We start from the raw sequence: 24,027 nt of genomic DNA on the forward strand, positions 1-24,027 counted from the left end.
GCTAATGTCAATTGATGGGATTAAAACAAAAAGTCTAGAAAACAAAAATTGGGGGGAAATTCTAGGATATCTTAGGTACTTTTCTAGCTCTAGGAAAAGAGCTTTGATTACAGAAGTGATGACATTTATGTAGTTAAGGACAAACTAGCCTACATTCCTTATTTACCAATGGATGTTTCAGTTCCTTTCATTTCTTCTACAAAAAGAAAAAAAATCTGAAGAATATAAAGCATCCTTTCAGTAAGTGGGTGGCAGAGTGCAGTTTGATTTTCCAATGAAAGGAAAGCCAAGTCACCAGCTCACACATGCAACACACAACATGCATGTGTGCGTACACACACACGCACACACGCAGAATGCTCTGGCAAGTGGTGAGGCTAGCTTCCCAAGCCTGAACCTCAGACCTCAGGCACAATCCAATGGCTGTGATAGATCCATGTAGCCATTTGACAGCTTCTAATAATCTTTAATGGAGAACAGTATGAGGGGCAATGAAGAATTGCTGAATTCTTGCAACATCTAACTGGTGATTAAGCTCCTTTTTTATTATCACCATTTAATTCCAGGGATTTGTGCGGTTTCCATAGAACAATGACTGACTTCCCTGAATTCTTCAAACTTTGAGAAAAATGCAAGCATTAGAGTTGTCAGTTCATGATATTGGACATTAAGGTACAAGGTAAAGGGAGTCTCTCAACAGAAGGGTCTTCTACCCTGTGACTGATCGCTTTGAAGAGATAATTATATCCCTGTGACTGAATGTCTCACACACCAAAAAGGTGTGTAATCAAGAGAAATCTCTGACTCCTTCAACAAAAGTGTTCTATATTTCAAAATTCTTCAGAAGTAAGGATTTCTTAAGGGGAAGCTATGAATAAAACAGGTCTTTTTAAAGAATAGGGTCAGAGGTCTGGTTTCTTCTTGTTAACAAGTTCTCTTTTGCCTAGGAAGGCCTTGTTTCTGCTTAGAAATGGAACCAGAACTTGTCACCTGTGAACTCTCCCTCAGTGGGGTTCAGAAGCATAACTAACTCTGCACATGTTTCCCCATTACTGTACTCACTGGATTCTGTAGTTACTGAAATGGAAAATTCTCACCAGGTATTGGCAATCCTATCGTATTTGAGCAGAACAGCAGTGCAGACTCCTACTAGACATGCCATTTGGTATTGCAAAGTGTTTGACTTCTTGAAAGCTTTTGAATAAATGACAAATCTCAACTGAAGATATTTGACTCCTCTACGGGAATATGAGGAATTAAGTTAGCATAGTAGACATGGCCTAGGATTTGGTTCTGCCTGCTTTGATTTTTGTTATAGCTGGCTTTGTAGAGCCATGGTTCCCTTTTGGCTGGTGTGTTGAACAGCCATGATCCCCTGCTTTCAGCTGTTTTCTTTATCAGTGTTTGGGTATGAAGCACCTTAGAAATGAATGCAAAGAGCAAAGATCTGTATTAAACACACACTTGCACTGTCTACAAAATGGTTTCTGTTTTAAAAGGGGGAAGACCTCAGCCATTTTGAATTATTATAGCTCCAGGAGATGGAAGTGTTTTATTAGTCCATATACACAGATAGATATATCACCACCAGGGAAAAAAGCTAATAAATTATAACTAAGATCTTATGTGTGGACTTTCTTAATAGTCCCTGTTTCTGGCAGTGCAGGGAAATAGCCAGGCAAGTGTAGATAAGGCCCTGACCTCTACTCTACCTTTTTTTAATGATGTGATTCAGCATGTCCTTTTTCTGTTTTAACTCTAAGCAGGGTGAGTTCCATTGAGTTCTTCCAACAACCAAATGATATAGAGCTATAAAAGAGCCAGGCCAGATGGTGAGAGCAAGACACTGAACACATGGCTCCAGCTTTTTAAAAATATTGTATGCTTGGGAAAAAGAGCTCAAAGTGTTCACCTGCCTACTTCCATTGAACAGCAAATTCTAATGCCAACAGGAGAAAAACAGGTACCTGTTATGTAGGCGTATAGAGGCCCAGAAGTTAAAGACAACAACAACTAAAAATGAAGGCTGAAGGAAAGCTCCTTTATGCATAATGTAGTCAAGTCTAATTTATCATTTTGGCCCAGTTCCTGCCAAGACACAGGATTTGCCTGTAATTTTACCTCCCCCGCTTCCCCCATCTCTAACCTTAAAAGTATAATGTATGCTCTTTAGAGAAACAAGACCTGTTATGAACTAAATATTTTGGGGTCAGCTCAGTCCTTTGGGGGCAGGGCAAAAAGTTTGCTTGAGGTGATGCATTTAAAATTATGTGTTTTTTTGAAAGCTTGTTTCATTCCTGTTTGTTTGGTTGTTGTGTAAATGACAGTAACGGTATTGAAAAAAGTTAGATTTTCCATATTATTTGATTACGTAGGATTTGTGCTGGGAACATAAAAACTGCAGATACACATTTAATAACACATGACATACCAGGGAGGGGTGTTTTGCTATTCTGATCACGGACCTGGGAACAAGGAACTCCTGGGACTTCTGGGAAAATCTATGGACTGAAATTAGCCAAGTGTTGCAGAGCAAGATTCATATGTTCAAACATGCTTTTACTACTTCGTTACTTTATATGCAGCAACTGTTCACCTTCATGAGGAAAATGGTATGTTGCTGGAAACAGAATCTGGCTGTTTAGGTCCACAACCATCACACAAACCCAGAATTGCAGGAATTTGGCTAACTGGTTTGTAGCAATGTGCAATCTGGTGTCTTAGGGCTGCAAAGGTGGCAGTCTACAGAACATTATTCGGGCTTCTTGTGGTAGAGACCCACTGATCGAAGAAGAGGCCTGGCTCAAACCGGAAACACTTAGAAGATTGTGTCTGGATTACTAGACCCTATTTTTCTCCACTATTATGCAGGCTCCTTTATTCAAAACTTTGAAAGTTCAAATTAATTATTTGTCAGCAATCATTTCCTGTCATGAAGATGCTCCCATAACTTTTAGGAACTTCGCTGCCTCGATCACCTGTCTAACGTATAATTTCAGGCCAGCTGTGGTACTGTCTCTTTTTAGTGGGTTCCTTTATATCAGAAGACATGTGGTATAGTCAGATTAGGAAACCATCAATCATGTAGTCTTGGCTGTAACTTAGACATTGTCACTTTATCCATGAGCACTGAATACTGAGAAAGGGCCTTAGTCCTCTGTCTACCCATGGGTATTTCCTAGATCGTGTACAGAGTAATGAGAAAATGTGTATTAAACAGTTTGAATGCCTTAGAAAGAGGTGCAATACAATGTGTGAAACACAAATGAACTCCAGCATTTAGCTCCTGCCTAATTTTAATGTGTATAAATAATACAAAGTTGTGTTGTTTCTTAACCATCGCCCCTAATCCTTTCCCATAATTAGTGTTCTGGTTTGAGCGATCTTCCTCTCTCACCTGTACCTTTGTAATAGCTTCTTCTGGTCTCCTCACCTCCATTTCCTCCCCTTCCAAAAGCTATAGAATAGACCCTTAATTTTATAAATTATAGACCTACTCAAAAACCCAACTCTCTCCCTGGCCTACAGATTAAAAATTAATTCCAGCCAGGTTAGCAAAGGTTTCTCTGATGAGCATGCATTATTATGGTATAGCATCATTAACTCCCTCTTTCTATTTATAATCCATCTCCTAGTCAAACTGAGCTGCTTCCTTTCACTAAACATGACATTCAATTTTCTACCTCCACAAATTCATTTGCTTTTCCCTTTAATGGAATGCCTTCTTCTTCCCCAAGCACAGACCTAATTCCTCTTTTTAATATATCACCCTTTTAAAAGATTTCCTATTCTGCATATTTATTGTTAGATTCATAACTGGCAAGACTAATTGATTTATATTTCCTGTTGCTATTATAAATATGATTCCTTTATTTCATTGGGTTTTCTTGCTAATTAATACTGGTATCCAGTTATGTCATCTTCAAATGATCATTATTTTTATCTTCTCATTTCCTACGATTATACTATAGTTTTTTATTCTCGTCTTATTGCATTGGGTACAACTTGCAGAGCAATGTTAAATAATAGCATTGGTAGTCAACATCCTTGGCGTACTGTTGACAATAATGGAAATCTCTAGAATTTCAATGTTAGGTATGATTTAGGTGGTTAGCGAAAAGTTGATATTTTTAGATGATATACAGTATCATTTCTAATTTTACTTTATAAAGACATGCTGAAAAACCTGAGATTGATATTTTTGGCACTTTATTTTAAAAATATTTATGCATATATTTAAACATGTTCACGTATAATATACATTTAAATATTTGAAAGTTTAGAAACAATATGAGTCTCCTGGTAGCCATCATCTAATTCAGCAATTATCAGTTTTGTTTCATCTTGATCACTCTCGCTTCCCTTCCTTCTTAACTATTTTGAAGTAAATCCCAGACATCTTACTACTTAATGTATAAATATTTCAGTATGTATCTCTAAAAGATAAAGACTATTTTTAAATATAGCCATAATACATTCGACACACCACGAATGAATGATAGTCCCTTAGTAATGTTAGTTACCTAATCAGTGATCAGATTTCCTCTCATAAATATCATTCATTTATAACTATTGGAATCAGGATCCAAATAAGTTTCACACATCTTTGTTGGTTTATATGTCTCCTAATTCTCTTTTAAATGTTTGTATTTTGGATTTTTCTTTGATTTCACCCTATCATGCTGTCTCTAGCTGTCTTTGTCTCCTTTAATTTTTATTTGTTTGTTTGTTTTTGTTGTTGTTGTTTTAAGAAACCAGGTTATTTGCCTTGTAATCTGGGTTTTAGAGATTGTATCCTAAGGTGTCTTTTAATATGTTCCTCTGACCTATGTACTTCCTGTAAATTAGGAGTTGTATCTGGATGTTTGATTAAATTCAGGTTTGATTTTTGGGGATAAGAATACTTAATGGATAGTTTTACAGAAATTGATTTTTAATCTCATCAAAGGTTGATTCCATGTCTGTTGAAATGATCATATGGCTTTTATTTTTTAATATGCCACAATTAAAAAAAAATTGTTGAATATGAATTTGCCATATAGTTTCCATTTTTTGACCTTTCATCTACTTTCATTTTTAAATGTATTTTAGTTGATGAATAAATTAACCTATGTCATTAAATGTCACATGGTAATTTTAGCAGCTCACTGAATAACTGAATCCTTAATCAGTTCTCTTTGTTTTGATTTGTTTTGTTGGGTGCTCAAAACATTTAACTAATTTGGAAAGTGACAGGTTAACATTTTGTGCATTGACATGACCTTCTCCCAACCAATGTGATATTGGTAGAAAATGCAGAGTACAGTAAAAAATGTGTGCCATCTACATTTAACCTGATGAGATCTAAAAATATATCAAATTAAGCCAGTCAAATGGACTGCTAATATTTGCTTTGCAGGCTAGATGAATTTGAATCCTTTAGAATAGGTATTGATGGGAACAGATTCAAGGGACAGCTTGAAAGTCTGTCAACTCCCAGCTATGGAAATTTTATACTCATATAAAACTGTCAGTGATTAGTAAACAATATTATATATAGCAGAACTGTATTTCTGGAGTTGGCTTCTTAGCTAAGGAAATATTATTGGCTTTGTAAGGAAGAAAAGTGTAGCTTTCTTGTGACTTCACCCAGCCAATGATCCACTGTGGGAAGAGACTCTCCCTCTTCAGAAAAACTGTGACATCCTACAAGGCACTTATGTCATTGAGATGCTGCTCAAAGAAGTAGACTACAATGATTATATTGTGTCATGAGTGAAATGTGCTGTCATAAAAAAAGAAAATAAATGGCAACTTGTATTTTTGAGAAATAACCTTTCTTGAGAATTTTATTTTTCTAAGGATAACTCTATCTAGTGACATCAAATCATTTGCTCAGCAACTGCTGGGAGCTTAGAATCTGCTTTCTGTTTAGCTGCAAATGAGATCAGTGTTATAACAAAAATTACAATTTTTTTTTTTTTTTTTATGAGGAGAAACACCCAGAGGTCACTTTTCATTCTACTAAACAAGGAAGAAATAATGTTAGGGTCTGCCCAGAGTGCTTGGAAGAGAGAGAGGGATCTAAAGGCAATCCATTAACCTCCTTCAGCCCCAATATACATTTAACAAAACAGAAAACAAGCATTTCCTAATTCACTTATATGACCTTGTGCATCCTTCCCCTGTGCACTTTTGTGAATTCTTAGCTAGAGGTATTTTATTGAAGATTACAGAATTACTCTTTTAAGATTATGTGTTTCTTCTTTTTAAATATGGGCTAAACTATAAAATATAGTAAAGTTTGTTCTGGTCCACCATTCTGTGTGTTTAAAGGAGGGCAAAGCCCCAGTTCATCGTTTAAAGCAGTTAATCTCCAATCTTGTGTCAACTTGTTTTTTGGACAAACTCTCACCTTGTACATAGTCTACGAACCTCTGAGTACTTCTAGCTTATTAACTAAGTCCATAAAGTGAGATGCTTTAGGAAGTTCTACTTTAGGAAGTTTTGGTTCCATTTGTGGTCTCATGAGGGTTCTGTCTTCCTTTTTTGTTTCCTTAACAAAGTTCAGTAGAGGAGAGAGGCCAAGAAGATGGTATGCTACTTTAGGTCACAATATTGGCTCTGGGAACCTCCAAGTCAGTATAGGTTTCTTTGATCTCTTCCTGTCATTTTTGTCCTTTGCAAGTACCTATTTGCTATTCAGCATAGTATTGAATTACGACTCACAAAAAGATGCCAAACCAGAATGACAGTGCTGCAGTAGTTCTGACTCTGGGCTTTTCCTCTGGAAAGCCAAATGACTCTGTCATTTCCTTGGCGTCTGTAGAAGCTACATTTAGGGAGCACAGCTTTTCCCGCTCAGCTTCTGCTCCATCCAGAGCTTCATTTTCAGGAGCCATGTAAGCATTTTTTTCCCAGTAGGAGTTCAAAGTGCTCCTAGTACTAATTGCAGAGGCACTGTATTCTGAGCAAGAGTAATAATTGCAGGTTTTTTTTTAACTGGGAGATCAAAGAGCAAGAAAATATGCAGATTTCTAAATTCATAGCCATTGAAGATATCACAGGTAAGGTTTAAAAAAACAAACAAATAAAAAACCTGTAATGTTGTAGCAATTGACAGTTTCATATTTAATGGAATATAATAATTGTTTAAATTTTTATATTTCGTTGAGAAAACTACATAGTTATTTACTTTAGTTTTTTGCAAGTAAAGCATTAAAAATTGTCCTAAGAACTGCTAGTAAAGATTCATTCACGCAGGGAAGACAAGATCTAATGATTGCTCATTGGGGTAAACACTGTACACTGATGCTAATTCCTGCTAATTGTCAAAGAATAGAGTGACTTCTTATCTGTAATTTGCATTTGTGTAATGGCTGTGGCCTGTTGTTGCTGTCTACTTCACTGATAAGGAAAACACCATTTAAAGCCAGCAAGAAAGTAAGACATTCTTTCCAGCATTATTTTCTTTTTAGCCTGCCTTGAGCAGAAAAAGCCTGGCATTGTACGGGAAATATTGTTTGATTCTATGCGAAGATATTTAGTAATAGAACAGAGGACAATTAATTACTCCTCAAATTTATATTCCGTGTGTTTTTAAGTGTGCAGTGGTATGTGATTTTCAAAATGTTAAGTTATAAACAGTTTATACCCTGTCCCATATACAATGGACTTCACACTACTTTTAAATATCTTATAGTTTTTAAACTGTTTAAAATAACACACAATATTGTAAGTGAACTTAATTCATGTAACTTGGAAGTTCAGTTAGAAATACTGAAGAATTGTGTGGCTCTTGAAAGTTGAAAATAATTACACATTTAAGATGTTAGTTTCTTTTTTCTTTTAAACCAAATTGTTCAATTTATTTTATAGGTTGTGCTAAAATTAAAGTAGATTGTTGATATTTACTTAATGCTTTACAATCATGCAGTGGTTACCCTTCCTAATTAGACTATCTCTCTCCATATTCCGCAGAATAATAATTTACTAGGAAACAACATTTGCAGCTTGATTATATACAATTCCAGAGCCTGCACAGAAAAGCTTTTTCTTCTTTTTCTTCCATATTTATACCATTAGTAATAGTAATAATAATAATAGTAATAGTAATGTATTTGTGTGCAGTGTTGCAACTGACAAAGTATTTTATCACACTTCACAACAACCCTGGGATATCTCATTTTTACAGCTGAATTTACTGAGGCAGGTTAGCTGGACAAGAGACACACGGATAGTAATTGGCAAAATTGAGCCTTGGACCTGATTCTTTTCAGCGAACTACAGTGTCATTTCACTACAGCTTTTCTATAAAGGTCTCCTTTGAAGGAGATTTGTTCACAGACTTACAATTTTTAACTCTAGTTGTTGTTATTATGCCTTGCACATAATAGGTAATCATTAAACAATTGTGGAAGGAAGGAAAGGAGGGAGGGAGGGAGGGAGGGAGGGAGGGAGGGAGGGAGGGAGGGAGGGAGGGAGGGAGAGAGGGAGGGAGGGAGGGAGGGAGGGAGGAAAAAAGGAAGGGAGGAAGGAAGGGAAGGAGGGAGGGAGGCGAGAAAGAAGGAGGGAGTCCTAGTGTATGGTGTGGATTTTGGGAGTCTGGAAATGGTGATCTTAGTCTCCAAAGCCGCAGTCTTGACCTGTTTTTCCAAGAAAAACCAGGAAGAGTGAAGCACCCCAAAATACATTCTCTGGTAACGAGTTACTGCTTTATTTACACTTTCTTCCTTATATGATTGTACTTGCTAGCATCCCAAGGAAAGTGTGTTAGGGATACAGTGTTCATATAAATGACAAACCTAAGATGGAGTCCTATTTCATAGTGTCCCTAATTGCTGTTCATTTAGCACTTACTAGAAGATGACAAACTCCCCAATTATGACAAATGAGTCACAAAGCAAAGGGAGACAGGGTTTATTAAGTAGTGAATGAGTGAGATCTACTTCACTTACTTCCAGGTACAACTGTGAGGATCATCTTCTATATATGGAAACATGCTGTGTCCAAAACCTTTCATTTCACCACTAACAAACTCCTCCCAGTTCTCCCAGAAAGAACGTTGCTTCCAGAGTTTGCTTTAAGAAGCTGCTTTGTCAGAATTACCAAATGGACACTGACTTAGCAATACAGTATATGTAAACCAAATAGAGCAGATATTAGTGCAGAATTGATAGATCTGCTTAGGACTGACTATGCACTGTGTTCAACTAAGGAGAGTAAAAGGAAACGTGGCAAAAATCTGAAGTGTGCACATATCACTATATCCATCCTAGGTTCTTCTGACAATTACAACTTATTCCTGTGTTTGACTGTTGGTTCAGAACAGCTGTACCTAGTCAGTTCACACTTTGCATCACCTGGGAGTTCATTGCTGCTTTACAATTCCATGATCATTTTTGTTCTTGCTGCTGCTAAAAGATAAAAGTGCTCTAAGTACGATAGTCCATGACCGTATGAGGTAGTTACTACTTAATTGTCTCTGAGAATTATTTTACTATTAAATAGCCCATTGCTAGTTTCAAGTAATGATCTAAGAATTTTTCAAATGATGTGTCATAACTTGGAGCTGCAGTATAGCATTAAAAGGATAATCATTTCAGGGAAAAACATTTTTCAAGGACCAGAAAAAGGAGATTATTTCTAGTTTTAACACATGTTTATTAATCTTATTTATTTGATAACACAAGATGAGAAAGTCCAAGGAATAGGTATGATGCATCTGTCTCTTGTGTATATATCACTGCTAATCTTAATTGTTAGTTTACAATTTATAAATTGAGTGTCTGCTTTGGGAAGATGGTGGTTTTGTTGCTTTTAGCAAAAGCCTCAGATTTGTTCTGAAAGAGCCCAGTGCAGTGTTTGCTGAGGGATAATCCTTAGCAAGCTGTCAGAGATTCATGGACCCTGGGGTCTTCATGAGGCTTGGAGTTCCCCTGCAGGAATGAGTGGTGACAGCACACTGCAGGTGGTCCGTTCAGCACTGTCACCTGGGACAGCACGGATACCCTGCCTGATTTGTCATCCCATGGAATCCTGTCAGCAGTTGAAAGTCTTAAGTACAAAACCTTTAATACTTAAGGCAAACTTCCTCGTAGCGTTTCTTAAAAGCAATCACCATGGATGAAATTAACACATAGTACCCACGTAAACAGCTTTTCACATACAAATATAATATTATGTTAAATTATACGTTAGGTGATGTATAGAAATGTTTTCTACTCTATAATTTTACAGACCAAATGTTGCTTGCTATTTACATTCCCCTCTTCCTGGTAAAGATGGTAAAATATAGCTGATAATGGAGGATAAAATCACCTCTCTCCTTACTTTTCCTAGTGTCTTTTGTTTGGTTTGTAGACCTGTGAAGGATACCTAGGGATACATTTTGAAAGGGACTTTTTGTTGGAATAATAATAATAATAATAAATTGAACCATTTCTTAATTATCCATAATCATGATTCAAGAATAGCATGCATCTTTGAAATCCCCAGATTTCCATTGGGGAATCTTTTTATTTGATTAATGAATACCTTCCCTACTTGCCCAGTAATAATACCTGCTATTATTCATTGAGTGCCAGTTTTGTGCCAGTTCCTTTGCCTGGATTGTTTATAATCACTACAAAAATTCTCTAAGAGTACCATTACCCCTGTTTTCTAAATGGGAAAATTGGACATCTGGGTGGTTAAATGACTTGCTCAAAGACACAAAACTAGTAGGAGCTGGGATCTGAGCCAGATCTATCTCCAAAGTACAAGTCATTTTGACTGTCCTTCGCTCTTACTCCTAAAACCCATGCTGAGAAGACTGAAATGGTCCAAAAACATGCCTCATTTTGAAACAGAAGAATAAAAGGCATGAAAGGTCTTAAGTGATTCAAAAACTGAATAATCAGATGTTGAGAATTTCTATCAGGTAGAGTAAAAATCAAGCAGAGTTAGAGGGCAAATTGGGTTAAAAGCCAAAACAAAACGTGCTTGTGAAGGAAATGAAAAAGAAAGGCGAACGAAAATGGAAAAATAATACATGCCAGGTCAAGTAAGAGTACATAGGGGCACCTGACTCTCATATACAAATAATGAAATAGAAATTAATAAGGAAGACAGGATTCAAAATCACAAAGGATGAGTCAGTAGACAAAGAAAGAATTTTGTCGAAAGATGGACTGTTTTTTTCTGAGAGAGTAAATAGAATCTTCATTGGCTTGACATACTGGTTTTGTATTTTTTTTCCTGAACATATCGATGATAAACATTCTTTAAATTATACTGCATTTGGTTGAGACTGAGCACTGCCGGTGGTGTTCTGAGTGGTGTAGTGGGGAGTTCTGATAATAAATGCCCTTCTAGTCTCAGAACTGAGAGCTTTGGCTACATTTAATCCGTGCACCTAATGGTGGACGAATCATTTTCAGTTTTACTTTCAGATGACTGTGAGATTTGATAAGTGAATAACAACCTTGTTACATGAAGATGTTACAAACCAAAATTAAGACTTCTTTCTACTCCTAATTCACAATAGGTGAATTTTATAGTGTCTCACTACATTTTCAGCAATATTTGACTATCTTTCCATTTCCTCAAAAGTATGATATCACTTGGACATTTTGACACTGTTCTTTGGAGTAGAAATTATAGTAGAATGGAAATTTTGAAAAGAATGGCCCCTGATCTGTATGATACTATATGTTCAATTAGTAATATACAATTTTTCATTAGGAACAAATAAGCCACCTTGTCTTTCTCTTTGCTATATATTATGTCTGAAAAATATAGTCAATATGTGTATAAACCATAATTTCCAAAATAAATAATATTATCAGTTAGTGGCCTGTAAAAAATTGATACTTAATTTGAGTTGCACCGACAAAACTCTATATCATTCATTATCTTTGAGCCGTGCTGGAAAACGTATTTTACTTAACGACAATAGATCTTGTCATTTCCAACTTACTTAGAAGATAAAATATTGCCTATAAAAAATGTTGAGCTCTTTTTCCTATTTAATTATTAATTGATTAATGATAATTACCCTTTTATAATTTTATTCTACTTAATTGTATACCAAAAGTACTTACTTAACTTCTTTGCTGGTGTTTATTAAGCCTGAAAGTTTAGTCAAGTCCACTGTACCTCACGTGAACTCTTCGTTTTAAGAGAGTTTAAGATTAAAGGCTGCTTAGAAGAGGGCCAGATAGACCTAAACCTTTGCCCTTCTTTATCTTCCATCCAGCTACATCCACATCTACTACCGGGACAAGCCACCTTGTAAAATGTGCAGAGAAGGAGAAAACTTTCTGTGTGAATGGAGGCGAGTGCTTCATGGTGAAAGACCTTTCAAACCCCTCAAGATACTTATGCAAGTAAGACAAGAACTCCTCTGTGTGGCTTATTTCTGTAATGGCTTCTTTCCGATAATTCCATGTCTCGTGATGTATTGTTGCTTCTTTTTCCAATCCCATTGCTTCCTACTGAATAATACTGTTTTATTTGTAGAGTGTTTTGAAAAGTTCACACCATTTGTCATCTCCTCTGTTATCTCCAGAGTTTTTTTTGTTTTGGTTTGGTTTGGTTCGTGGGTTTTTTTTGCACTTTCTTCGATGTATTTGGTTTTTGTTTTTGCCTTCGTATTTATAAAGTTGCTTTCCTCATGATTTTCCTCATTGTTACCTGGAAGAGATGTGCAAATATCATAGAAGTCTATAACTTTTAGTACCTACTTCTCCATCCAATGTGTAAATTAAGCTATAAGATAATGTTCCTTTTACCCCAGTGATCACCTGCACACCGAATAGGAAAACTAAACGAAACAGAAGGGCAGAAGATTCTTTACTGACATAGCTGTTACATTTGACATTAGCGTATTGTTTCGTAACTATTTTTAAAAATGGAATTTAGGTGGATCTCACTAATGAAAAAAAAGCAAGTTGCATGTGTTTGGAAATGGAGTTAGTATGTGTAGCATCACTGTGTGTAGAAGGCAGAATGTTCTTTCACGCACTACAGTTATTTATTGTTATATTCAGAATGGTGCTCTTTTCTATGACCCAAAGCATTTGATGCATCTTTAAGAAGTGTCACAGTTATTCTGTCTCAACAGGTAAAATAAAGCAATGATATTATCAGGACATTAAATACTTAAACCTTGCAGTTAAAATTAGTAGTTCTCAATAAAAAGCACGTGTTTATTGTGTCATGCATTTTAATTCTACTCTTGAAACTTAGGCTACATGTGGTATAGGGACTCATATAATTTGACGTGGTAAGAGATGTTTAATGTCTCACTGAAATGATGAAAAATACACATTTATTTTGCAGTTGACCAATCGCTGTATCCCACTGTCCCAAAGCAGCAACGCCTGTCCTAAATGAGAACAAAAGCCATCATAACTACCATCATAAAATTTGTCGCCTGCTCCAGAGTAATGGCTTATGACTTAAATGTTGACAAAAAACAGCAAGCTTGTTAAAGACAGTGGAGCTCATAGAAAAAGCAGTTGGCAAAATGGAAAAAAAGCACAAGAAATAATTAAAAGGCCATTTTCATTTTACGTCATATAAATCATAAACAAATATTTGTGTGCCAGTTCTAAAAAAGCCTTCGTTGTTTGTAAGTAATGAAGTGCATCTTAAAAGGCATGTCTTAAAATCATAACACCAAACAAAAATGTCATTTTGTAAGAAATATCTTGCTACTCCCTGTGCTGTTCCAGATGTGGATTGTCTTGTAGAGTGTCTCATGGGACCTAGTGGCTGTGAACAAGTACCTCCCAGAACTGCTTTTTGCTCTCAAAGGCTCTTCTTTTAAAAGAGTAGAAGCAGTTCCAACAGAAGACAAGTTTTGGTAGTTGTATAGCTGATTTTGTCAATCAGACAACTTATAAAAGTAAATACAGTCTGTTAGAGTGAATAAAAGACTAGGAATCACAAGAGAGATTTAATTACTAAACGTATCTTTGATAGAGATAGGCAATAGTTATAAGCCACGATAAAATTAATACATAAAAGTCTTTTTAAAATTTTAAAGCAAGATAAAAATGAAAGAGCAAGTAAAAATGAAAGAAAAAATATGTCTTTCAGGTTTGAATTATTTCACATGTCTATCAATGTTTGTTGTTTTAAAGTTAGTCTTAGAGACTGACTTTTGAATCACCAGTATATTCTAATCTATATACCAAGGGCAAAGAGTTAATCTTTAGTTGTGACAACTTCCTGTGAATACAGTACAGACATGGCATCCCCATATTTATCATAGTGAATTGGAATGAACAACTTTTATAGTTTTCTATAAGATTTTCTCAGATCAAAATAGAAAATACCAGAACCTGAGAATCTGTAAAATATGAGGTTCATTTATTGTATGGGGAAATCTTGTTATTCTGTCCTGATTTCAGGCATGCAATCTAATTATGTTTTAATAAATCTCCTTGAAAAACATTTAAACTGTAGTTCCTTAAATTCTTCTCCTTTTTAAACAATTTTACCCATATTATCTATGTCTCGTATGTTTACTTCTTTAGAAAGGCATCTGAGACCACTATATTTTAATTATAATAATGAAACATGATCATTTTTCATCATAGCCTTTGCAAAGATTTACAAGCTGAGTGAGTACATATGATAGTTTCCAAATACCTCTAAGGAACCAGTGCAGTTATTTTCCACATATTAATTTCAGCTATTCTGTAGCCCTCCCACGTCCTATACAAAACATGTAATCGCATAATTGCTGTTCATTTGTTTCACATTGGTATTGTGCCAACAACTACATTTTTGTCACCCACACAGGTTTTCATTAAATTTTAAGCCGAATTCAGAAAAAAAAGAAATACTTGCTATATGTATTTTTTTTAATCTTGTAGTGAAACGTTTGCTATTCCTCTAATAATTATTAAAGCAGCAAACCATGAATAAACACTCTATATTCCCGAGCTCATTGTCTAGTGAGTTATGCCTGTCTTCTAGTTCTCCAAAAATTGGCATCATAATTTTGTTTATTTACTTATTTGTTTGTTTTCAATTAGAACCTTTCAGAAAAGTGTTAAAGCTTATGACTAGATCTTGTTGGAAAGAAAATCTTTCACCTCTATGATCGTGATAACCCCCCCCCCCCTTTTTGGATCATGTCTTTATTGATGCATCAAAGCAAGCTAGTACCTTAAAGGAAAAATTGGAATATATTAAACACCCCAAATATTTCAGGTCTTTTTTCTTAAATAAGAGTGTGTTTTTAAAAAATCCCTGTATTACAAACATTTCTAGTGTTAAAAATAATCGCTACTCAGAATTGAAGAAAAGGCACATAATATACCATGTCTTAGGATAATATCTTTTCACTAGACCACTTGACTAGAAACAGAAAGCATTAAAATGTCGCATTGGCTCATCATGGTCCTGTGTATGAAGCCAGTTCATAGTTTCCATATGGTCCATCTGTCTAGAGCAAAACATTGCTGAAGCATGAGCTGTATCATTCCAAATCAGCTTTATCCCTGACTAAAGACATGACTCAGAAACACCACAAGCATGGAAGTTTCCAAATAGTCTCTCTGGTCACCTAATCCACTGTTGTCTTCTTGGGAGTTGAAGTAGAAGACTTTACAGCAAATCTCTTCTCTCTCCATGTAGAACAAGGGGTCCCAAATGGATTTACCATATTACAGTTAAACACTTCTCTGAAAAGAGGTTTGCTGGTTACTTGGACTTCTCCCCTGGGCACTGTGTGGGAATTTCAGTGCTAGTTCTCATCTTTTATGTTTCTCTTCTCTCTACAGCAATTTAAAATTTATCCTAGGAAAAAAATAGTTACTATTCCAGATTACATAAAGACGAGAAAAGAATCATTTCACCTTTTACCCTCTGATGCCCTCTGTAGTCAAATAGTTCAAAGAAATAAGACAATTTGAACATGACGTTGTCCAAAGTTTCCTCTTTGCTTTTTTCCCTCATTTTTGTGTATCTGTTCTTCTCAGCAGTTGTGGTGGAAAACTATTTGGGAAGATGTTGATGTGATTTTTTTAATCTAAAAATTATTTTATACCAGACCGTATTTATAAACCAATTATGTTGTCCCATGGACAAATGTGGCTTCCCCATGGGGGGATTAGAGCTTTTACCACCAATTTTGGTGAACAGTTGTGAGCCCTTTCACTTCCCTCTCTGGACAATATCTTTATTTATAACATAGAGTTAATATGTTCTCCAAATTTCTTCCCAGGAAGTCAGTGAAATTAAATGAATTTGTTTCTGCTAAAGTACTTCTAACTCTGGCAAAGCAAGACTTTTTTTTTTCCTTACAATAAAAAGTAAATGGTAGCATTACATTCTCTCTGTAGACATTGGAAAAATATATACACCTGTCTTAATACACTGTGTTATCATGTTTAATCCCCAGTTCTTCATCTTATTTAACACTAGCAGTTTTCATTTGGTTTAGTGAGGCCACCAGCTAGCTTTATTACTTTGCATTTGACAGATCATTTAATATCACTGATCATTGTATTCCTTATGTGCAAAAACAAAAGAGAAACAAATCATGGGAAGATGGGAGGTACTTGCAAATATGAACTTATGATTTTTATAATTAATTTTTATGAAACTATGTAGTCTACATAGGGCCTATATTATATTATTATAAGAGACAGTTATGAAAAATACATACCTGTAGGAGATTAGGTCGCAACAAATATGTTATAATAAATTAAACTCAATAAATGAAAAATTAATTAACTTTTTTTTAATAGAACAGCTACATCTATGCCAGAATTTTTGAAAACACAGAGAAAATATAAGGCATGGTCTCTGGTCCCTGGGAACTTAGTCTGTTTAGGACAATGAAGTAGCTAAAATAGTGAATCAATTAGAGTAAATACGCTGATTGGTACAATGCTGACTATTGTGGTAATGAGATTTCAAAGAACGAAATGAAAAGATTAGAATAAGTTGGAGAAGACTTTATAAACAACAGCCATCATTTATGAAGCATTTATATATACGTAGCAGGCAAGCGTTGAAGTTGCAGTAATGGTTTCTGTGAGGCACAGTGACAGGCATATCTAGACCAGCAGCTCCAGGCTGAGAAGTCAAACAAACAAAAAACTAAGCTAGACAATAGAGCTGGTGTATGAGCTCTGAAGGCCAGGCAGAGGACTTTGGACCTTGTGGGAGCTAAGAGGGAGTCAGAGTAACTTTTAGAGGAGGACAGTGACATAAACATAGCAGATGTTTAGGGAAGAGAGATTTCTGTACAGGCTAGAGAAATTTGGGGACTGGGTAAGATGGGAAGGGAAAATCAAAGACACTAGCTAAGGTGTCTAAAATCCTGGCATAATATTAATGATGGCAAAAATAATATTTGTAATACTTATTAGCCGCTGGATTAACATAATTAAAAGAGGCATGATGATTAAATTTATGGTTGTGTCCTGCAGTCTCATCCTCTTGGCTATAGAAAGAGAAAGTTTGGAACAGATAAAAAGGATATATATTGGGCTAGAACTTTTTGTCCATAAGAACAGACGGCTAATTGTACTCCAACTCCAGCCCTAGAAGACTTCGTTCTTCAGAATGGGTGTGACGCTTGCCTATAGCCCTTCTCTGTTTCTAAATGTTGTAATCTTTAACAGATACAGAAGCATTTGTGAAAGAGAGTGAGTGGGACTCTTGTGGCTTAGATCTAGGTCATTAGCTCCTCGAGGACCATGGCTTCTATTTCTTCTGCGTGCCTCATATATCTAGGATCCTGTTATATGCTACTAGGGATTTATTAATTTATTTTGACTATCACTCACTAAGATTCATTGACGAAATTCTTTTTTTTTTTTATAGGAACCAATTTAGGGGCAGTTTTACCTAAAATCAGGTCCACTGACTACCTATGTATTCTTAATAACTTTGCTTCCTTTATTCCAAATTCAGCAAGGGAGCCACATACATTTACTGAGCTCCTTCTATAAGGCAGGCTCTGTGCTGGTGCTCAGGCTGTAGTGGTGAACAAAACCATGCTGTCTTTGCCCTCATAGAGTCTGGAGGCTATTGCGAGTAACTAATGTATTGCAAGTCATTAATTTAATTATAAATTGTAGGTGTGCCAAGTGCTGTGAAGGATATTTAGGGAGCTAAGGGAATGTATAACAGGGATCTCAATTACTCAGAGACTATGAAAAAAACATGTCTTCAACCCTCACCTTGAGAGGCATATAGTCTATTTACAATAAAATGTACAGTTTTCAAGTATTCACATTGAATGATTTAAGTAATAAGTAAATATTTAGGTGTTTCATTAAAATGCGGCTGGTGGAGTATATAAAATTGTAAAGTTCTAAATTTACAGAATTTTGTTTGATGAGACAGGAAAGGACATTCTCCAGAGAGGAAGAAACAACCACAAATTAACACTCAATATGTCATTGTGTCACAAATGATGTGGAGATGTATGGGATGTAGATTGATTCCATATCCAATTGAATTGTTTGACTCCAAACTTACAGATACATCATGTAGAGTAAACAATGGCAAGGGTTTTAGTCCACAGATGAGCATTTCAGTACAAGCTGTGCAAACACAGGTTTGGGAAGGGCACCAAGGTTCAAACAGGACGGGCTAATTCATAAACACAGCCATTCTCATTATTGGGATTCTATGTCTTAGACACTAAAAAACAACATTGGAGAACAAGGACAAGTTGGACTTTTTTCCCCTCAGTATTTACCCAAGAGTCCAGGGTGGCCACTATATACAAAGGATGCCAAAATAATGTATACATATTTTAAGAAAGTAAAAAACTATTAAAATTGTAATATTCGATATATACCAATAACAAAAGATGAATACAAGTCACATTTGACGTCTGCAATTACAAGAGGAGCTCAAAGTGGTTACCATCAGCGTCCAGACACTTCTGATCATGACGAACTACTGCTTGAGCAACTGTGACCAAAGTGTCCATTTGTATACATTTATTTTAACACCCCCAAAATGGCACCCCATGTATATATATACTGTTATTTCATGGATTGAGAACTAGTCTCCAGATCATAATTAAAAAGAAAAGGGATGATAACATACTAGCTGAATCATGATGGGGAGGTGTAGGGTTGGATCTGGAGAAAATGTTATTGAAGCATTTTATATTTAATATTTTCTTTAATGATGTTGAAGAAGGCATTCCCTTGAGGAAATAAACATCTTTTGCAGATGATGCCAGAAAAAAGAAAACCACTAAAACACAAATTAAAAACCTGTAGAAATTTCAATTAAAGGTAGATAACAGAATGAGGGTCATCTTGGAAAAATGCAGACTAATAGTAACAGTACATTTGGGAAAGAATAATCTATAACATAGATACTCAGTCATTAAGTGAGTGAGGTCGAGCCAGAATGCTGAGCAGGCGAAGGGGTGAAAAAAGTCAGCATTTGCAACATAATACTGTAGAAAAACAGAACAGCAGTCTTTGAGCTAGTATACACACTGCGAGCTCCAATTTGTACAGAGAGCAAAAGCCTGAACATCTAACACTTAAACCCACTGATATTCCTCAATATATATTTGTTGGCATTTCCATTATTTGATATTTATAAACATAGACACCAAAGAAATTATTTCAGATGTTGTACAATCTGAAAGTAATACCTATTTAGGTAGAGTGAAAAGACAATAGGAACTTTTCTGGTTTAGACAAGGCATTTTAAAATTGTCCAAATATTTCATTGTAGAGCGATGACTAAAGAAAGAGGAAATGTCAGATATGGACTTTGTTTCCTTTCTCCTGCTTGATCAAGGAAGGGCCTAATGAAAATTAATGAGGAAGGAAGGAAGGAAGGAAAGAAGGAAGGAAGGAGATGTCTAAGGGTGCTTTATAAATTGACTATACATTTATAAAATCATAAAACCATTTATAATGGTTTATAAAATTAGCAAACTGTAAAATAACTAGAAGTTTCTTGGGGGTCTGTAATTATATTTGAATATATCTAGCATCCACCTCAAAAAATGGGGAATAATTTCTTCACTTAGAATATACAAAAATACACAGAGCACTAAATTGATTCTCAAAATACATGACTGTAATTTTGCTAACCATTGTCACCCCAATAAACTTAATTTTGAATAAATAAATAAAATAAAGTATAAAATAAAAAAAATACCCGACTATGGTCCATTACATAGTAAGCACATCAGGATATTCACAGTGTATTAGGTTATTATTAAGGACAGTTTTTATTTTACTGATGCTGTATGGAAGTGTTGGTTACTAGATTGTACTGCTTTATTGAATTGTACATAAACTGGTATTTCAGTAATTGTATTTAAATATGAAATAATAGACTTATTGTTAAAGCGTTATAGTCTTTTGAAATTCCAAACACAATATTGAAGGTTTCTATTTAGGGGAGGGAGTCTGCGAGGAGGATACTAGGAGTTCTTACAAAAAAGTAATTTAGGGGTCTACAGAGGAGTCTGTCATGAACTATAAAAATAAAAGCCAGAAGTTCGATATTCACCTGTACTTGGCAAATCGATTGACTGTATGTCAAAGTCTCTTTGTTACAGTTCTTTATTGGACATTGCAGTCTGATCCTATCTTAGGCTCAGTTTAACAGACATAAGAGCCCTTTATGAGCTGGGCACTGTGCTAAACATCAGAGATACAAAATGATCAAAATATGGTCACTATCCTCACAAAAAGATAATCACAATACAGGTAGATAAGGGCAGTGAAAGAGATCCGGACAGGGTGCCATGTGAGTGCCGAGAGGGGATCCCCACCCAGGGTGTGTTAGTGGGGAGATGGGGAAGGTGAGGATCAGGGTTAGTTGAAAGAAGTGATGCTTAAGTTCAGACAAAACTGTCAATTTTCATCTCATTAAAAGCAAATATAGAACAAAGATTGTTTATCACATTATGAGCAAATACTAAAATTATAAAAGTGATTTCCATTTTCTCATCTAATCGGTGAAACAAATGGTACATGTATTTTTGGAGCTAATACAATAGGGGCTTGATTTTTATTCAAACAGGTTCTTCTAGGAAAAAAAAATTCTTGGAATTTGCTCAGACTCATGCCAAAGCATGTTGTTCAAAATCAGATTAAATTTGCCATACTCTTAAATTCAAGGAAAGTGATAGATTGGATGCTTAACATATAATGCTAATATAGAAATATGTCAGAAGCCAGATAGTCTCCCTATTCTTTTAGTAGTAATTCCATAGAATTTTATTCAGAGTTTATAGATCAGAGCGTTTTCATTTGCATACGCTTTCTCTATACAATCAATGAAGTCTGCGGTTTGCTTATGCAAAAAGTATATCAGTTTCCATTTCCTTCATTTTGACTTGGCAACAATTCTAGATGTCCACAAAAATTACACAATGGCTATTGTTGCTGAGCATTTGAATTGCTTAGGAATAGGTATTTGCAATTTGTTTTACCTCCGTGATTGTCTTTTTTTTTTTTTTTTTAATTAAATTTATTGAGGTGACAATTGTTAGTAAAATTACATAGATTTCAGGTGTACAATTCTGTATTACATCATCTATAAATCCCATTGTGTGTTCATCACCCAGAGTCAGTTCTCCTTCCATCACCATATATTCGATCCCCCTTACCCTCATCTCCCACCCCCCACCCCCCACCCCCCTTAAAAAGCCATTCTATTAAAAATGTTTTTAAAAAGTACTTGAGCCCTTCCTGACTGGTAATGAATTCAGAAGAAATGATGTCAGGGTTTTCTCACAATGATTCCATGTGTTAGGATGAGTTTCGATTCCCAGAACATTTGCGGTAAAGAAACCTTTGATAATCACTTAGTTAAATCTCTTCATCTTTTCCCTGGGGAAAACTAAGGCCCAGTGACACCCAGTGGGCAGCTCATCCAAGCCGCAAGATACTCAGGTGCCAAGATAGCGGGTCTTTAGTCTCCATCTTCCAAGGTCAGGGTCCCTGACACCTTACACTTTAATGTACATACCAATATCTTGGTGCTCTTCTTAAAATGCAGAGTCTTATTTAGTAGTTCTATACCAGAGCCTAAAATTCTACATTTCTACTAACAAGACCCCAGGAGATGCTGGTACTATTGGGCCATGGACCACACTGAAGAAGAATAAGGCTTTACACTAAGACAGTTTATCTGAGTGAAGGTCAAAATTAGCGAAATCATACTAATGGTTCAGATATAGCTGGTAATTCCAAAAAAAAAAATTGAAAAATCATATCTTAAGACCTAGTGTTACTGCACCAAATATTCTGTATCATCTTATGATAGAGATAAACCACCATCCCATAATGCTAGTTTCCCATGAACCATCGTTTTAGTAGTTCATACTAAATAGAAAATTGATGGGGTAACATTTTTGATCCCCTTCACCTAGTTGTTCTGTGCCCTCTGATCGTAAAACTGTCATCTAAGATGCATAAATGATGATTTTCTAATAAAATGAATATTCTTTCTCTTAGCATGATTCCTCAGCTATTTGTTAATTTCATGATCTTTAAATAAGTGCATTTCTTACTTTGAATAGCCTCTCTCTCTCTCTCTATCTCTATCTCTGTTTCTCTCTCTCTCGCCATCTTTCCCTCCTTCTCCCCTCCCTCCTACACACACATTAGGTAAGTGCTTTGCATGATAGTTATGGTACAGATGGACCGTTAGTAAGAATCATGGCTATGGGTATTGAGCAGACATACGTACATACACAAACACGTAATATTCACATATCTTATACCATGTTCTTTGTATGAAACAAGTGGGTTATTCTGTAATCAATATGAGAATTTCAATTTTTTTTCAAGAAGGTCAATAGGTAAGATGAAATGGTCATTATAAAATATACCTTTACTTGTGGAATTACCTGCTTAATTGTAGGATATGTCTATATTAGTCCTGTTCAGAAACAAAGACACAAATAAAAATCCCAAATACTTCAGAAATTATTTTAAATAATTTATATGGAAAATAACTTTCCATGTATTTTCTTATATCAGGGGTGCCAAAAAAATGTGTACAAGTGGACACTTCGATCAGCATTGCTCATGCAGTAGTTCGCCGTAATCAGAAGTGTCTGGACGCTGATGGTAACCACTTCGAGCACCTCTTGTAATTGCAGAAGTCAAACGTGACTTGTTTTCATGTTTTGTTATCGGTATATATTGAGTATTACAATTAATAACAGTTTTTTCCTTTCTTAAAATGTGTTTACATTTTTTTGGCATCCTCTGTATATCTGTCAAGACATTCTTACTGAAGCATGTAGAATGACATCTTTATGATAAATGACCCAACTTCACGGGGTATAGTTTTTATTTATGTATTTTTTCTAGGTAAATCTTCTATTTATTGCAGCAAAAATATTCTAACTGAAAATAGCCAGTTTGTTTATATAAAAGTGTTTTGAAGCATTCAAAAGGACTATATAAATTAATACAAAATATTTGTTGTTAAGCTTATTGATATATTGTTAATGATCATTTATACTTTAAGTTTACACAAGTACGCATGGGACTAAAAATTTGGAACTGCCAATATCTTATCTTGCAGGCCATTCTTCATGAAATAGGAGAATAAGATATATCAAATCAAATGATAACATTTTTTGACATTGAATCTGACTTTAAGGGAAATTTTTAAAAATCACCCTTACATTAGTAAAAATGAATACTTTTATTCACATCTCTTTGATGCCAAAAGATAGTGTTTATTCTTATTTACTCTGGCGAAGAAAGGGTAATATGTAAATTATGAGGTATGTGCTCTCAGAGCTAAATTATATTAGGTAAGTGATTTGAACTATAATCATGGCTGTGGGTATTGAGCATCTGAAAATATATTTGCTTCCTAGTACCTTTGATGGCCCAAATTATTAGAGTATTGAGTAGAATGAATCCAATCTGAAATGCTTTATTTACTGGAGTAACAACACAAAAAGAGCAGTTGTAAAGGATTTCCGTAGTTCTACACAGTAGCCCCACTGCATGACCTCAACAACAATGTTGTATCAGGATTCTAGAATTTGGACAGGTAAATGTACGTGAGTGAGTCAAA

The 24,027-nt window shown here is 35.3% G+C and overlaps 1 protein-coding gene across 15 annotated transcripts in view; it reads left to right on the forward strand.

Annotated features, from left to right (window-relative positions):
• NRG1 (neuregulin 1) overlaps positions 1-24,027 on the forward strand; it is a 981,041-nt gene that overhangs the window by 929,930 nt on the left and 27,084 nt on the right. For 11 of the 15 annotated variants that reach the window (XM_074329683.2, XM_074329684.2, XM_074329678.2 and 8 more), the window contains one exon: positions 12,218-12,347. In XM_074329683.2, coding sequence (XP_074185784.2) covers positions 12,218-12,347 — 130 coding nt within the window. Of the gene's footprint in view, positions 1-6,765; positions 7,047-12,217; positions 12,352-24,027 lie in introns of those variants that run through there. The other 4 variants (XM_019743178.3, XM_019743172.3, XM_019743171.3 and 1 more) reach the window with 4 other exon arrangements.

Source organism: Rhinolophus sinicus, chromosome 16 (assembly GCF_057876585.1).
Source record: "Rhinolophus sinicus isolate RSI-liver-muscle chromosome 16, RSI-T2T, whole genome shotgun sequence".
NCBI lineage: Eukaryota > Metazoa > Chordata > Mammalia > Chiroptera > Rhinolophidae > Rhinolophus > Rhinolophus sinicus.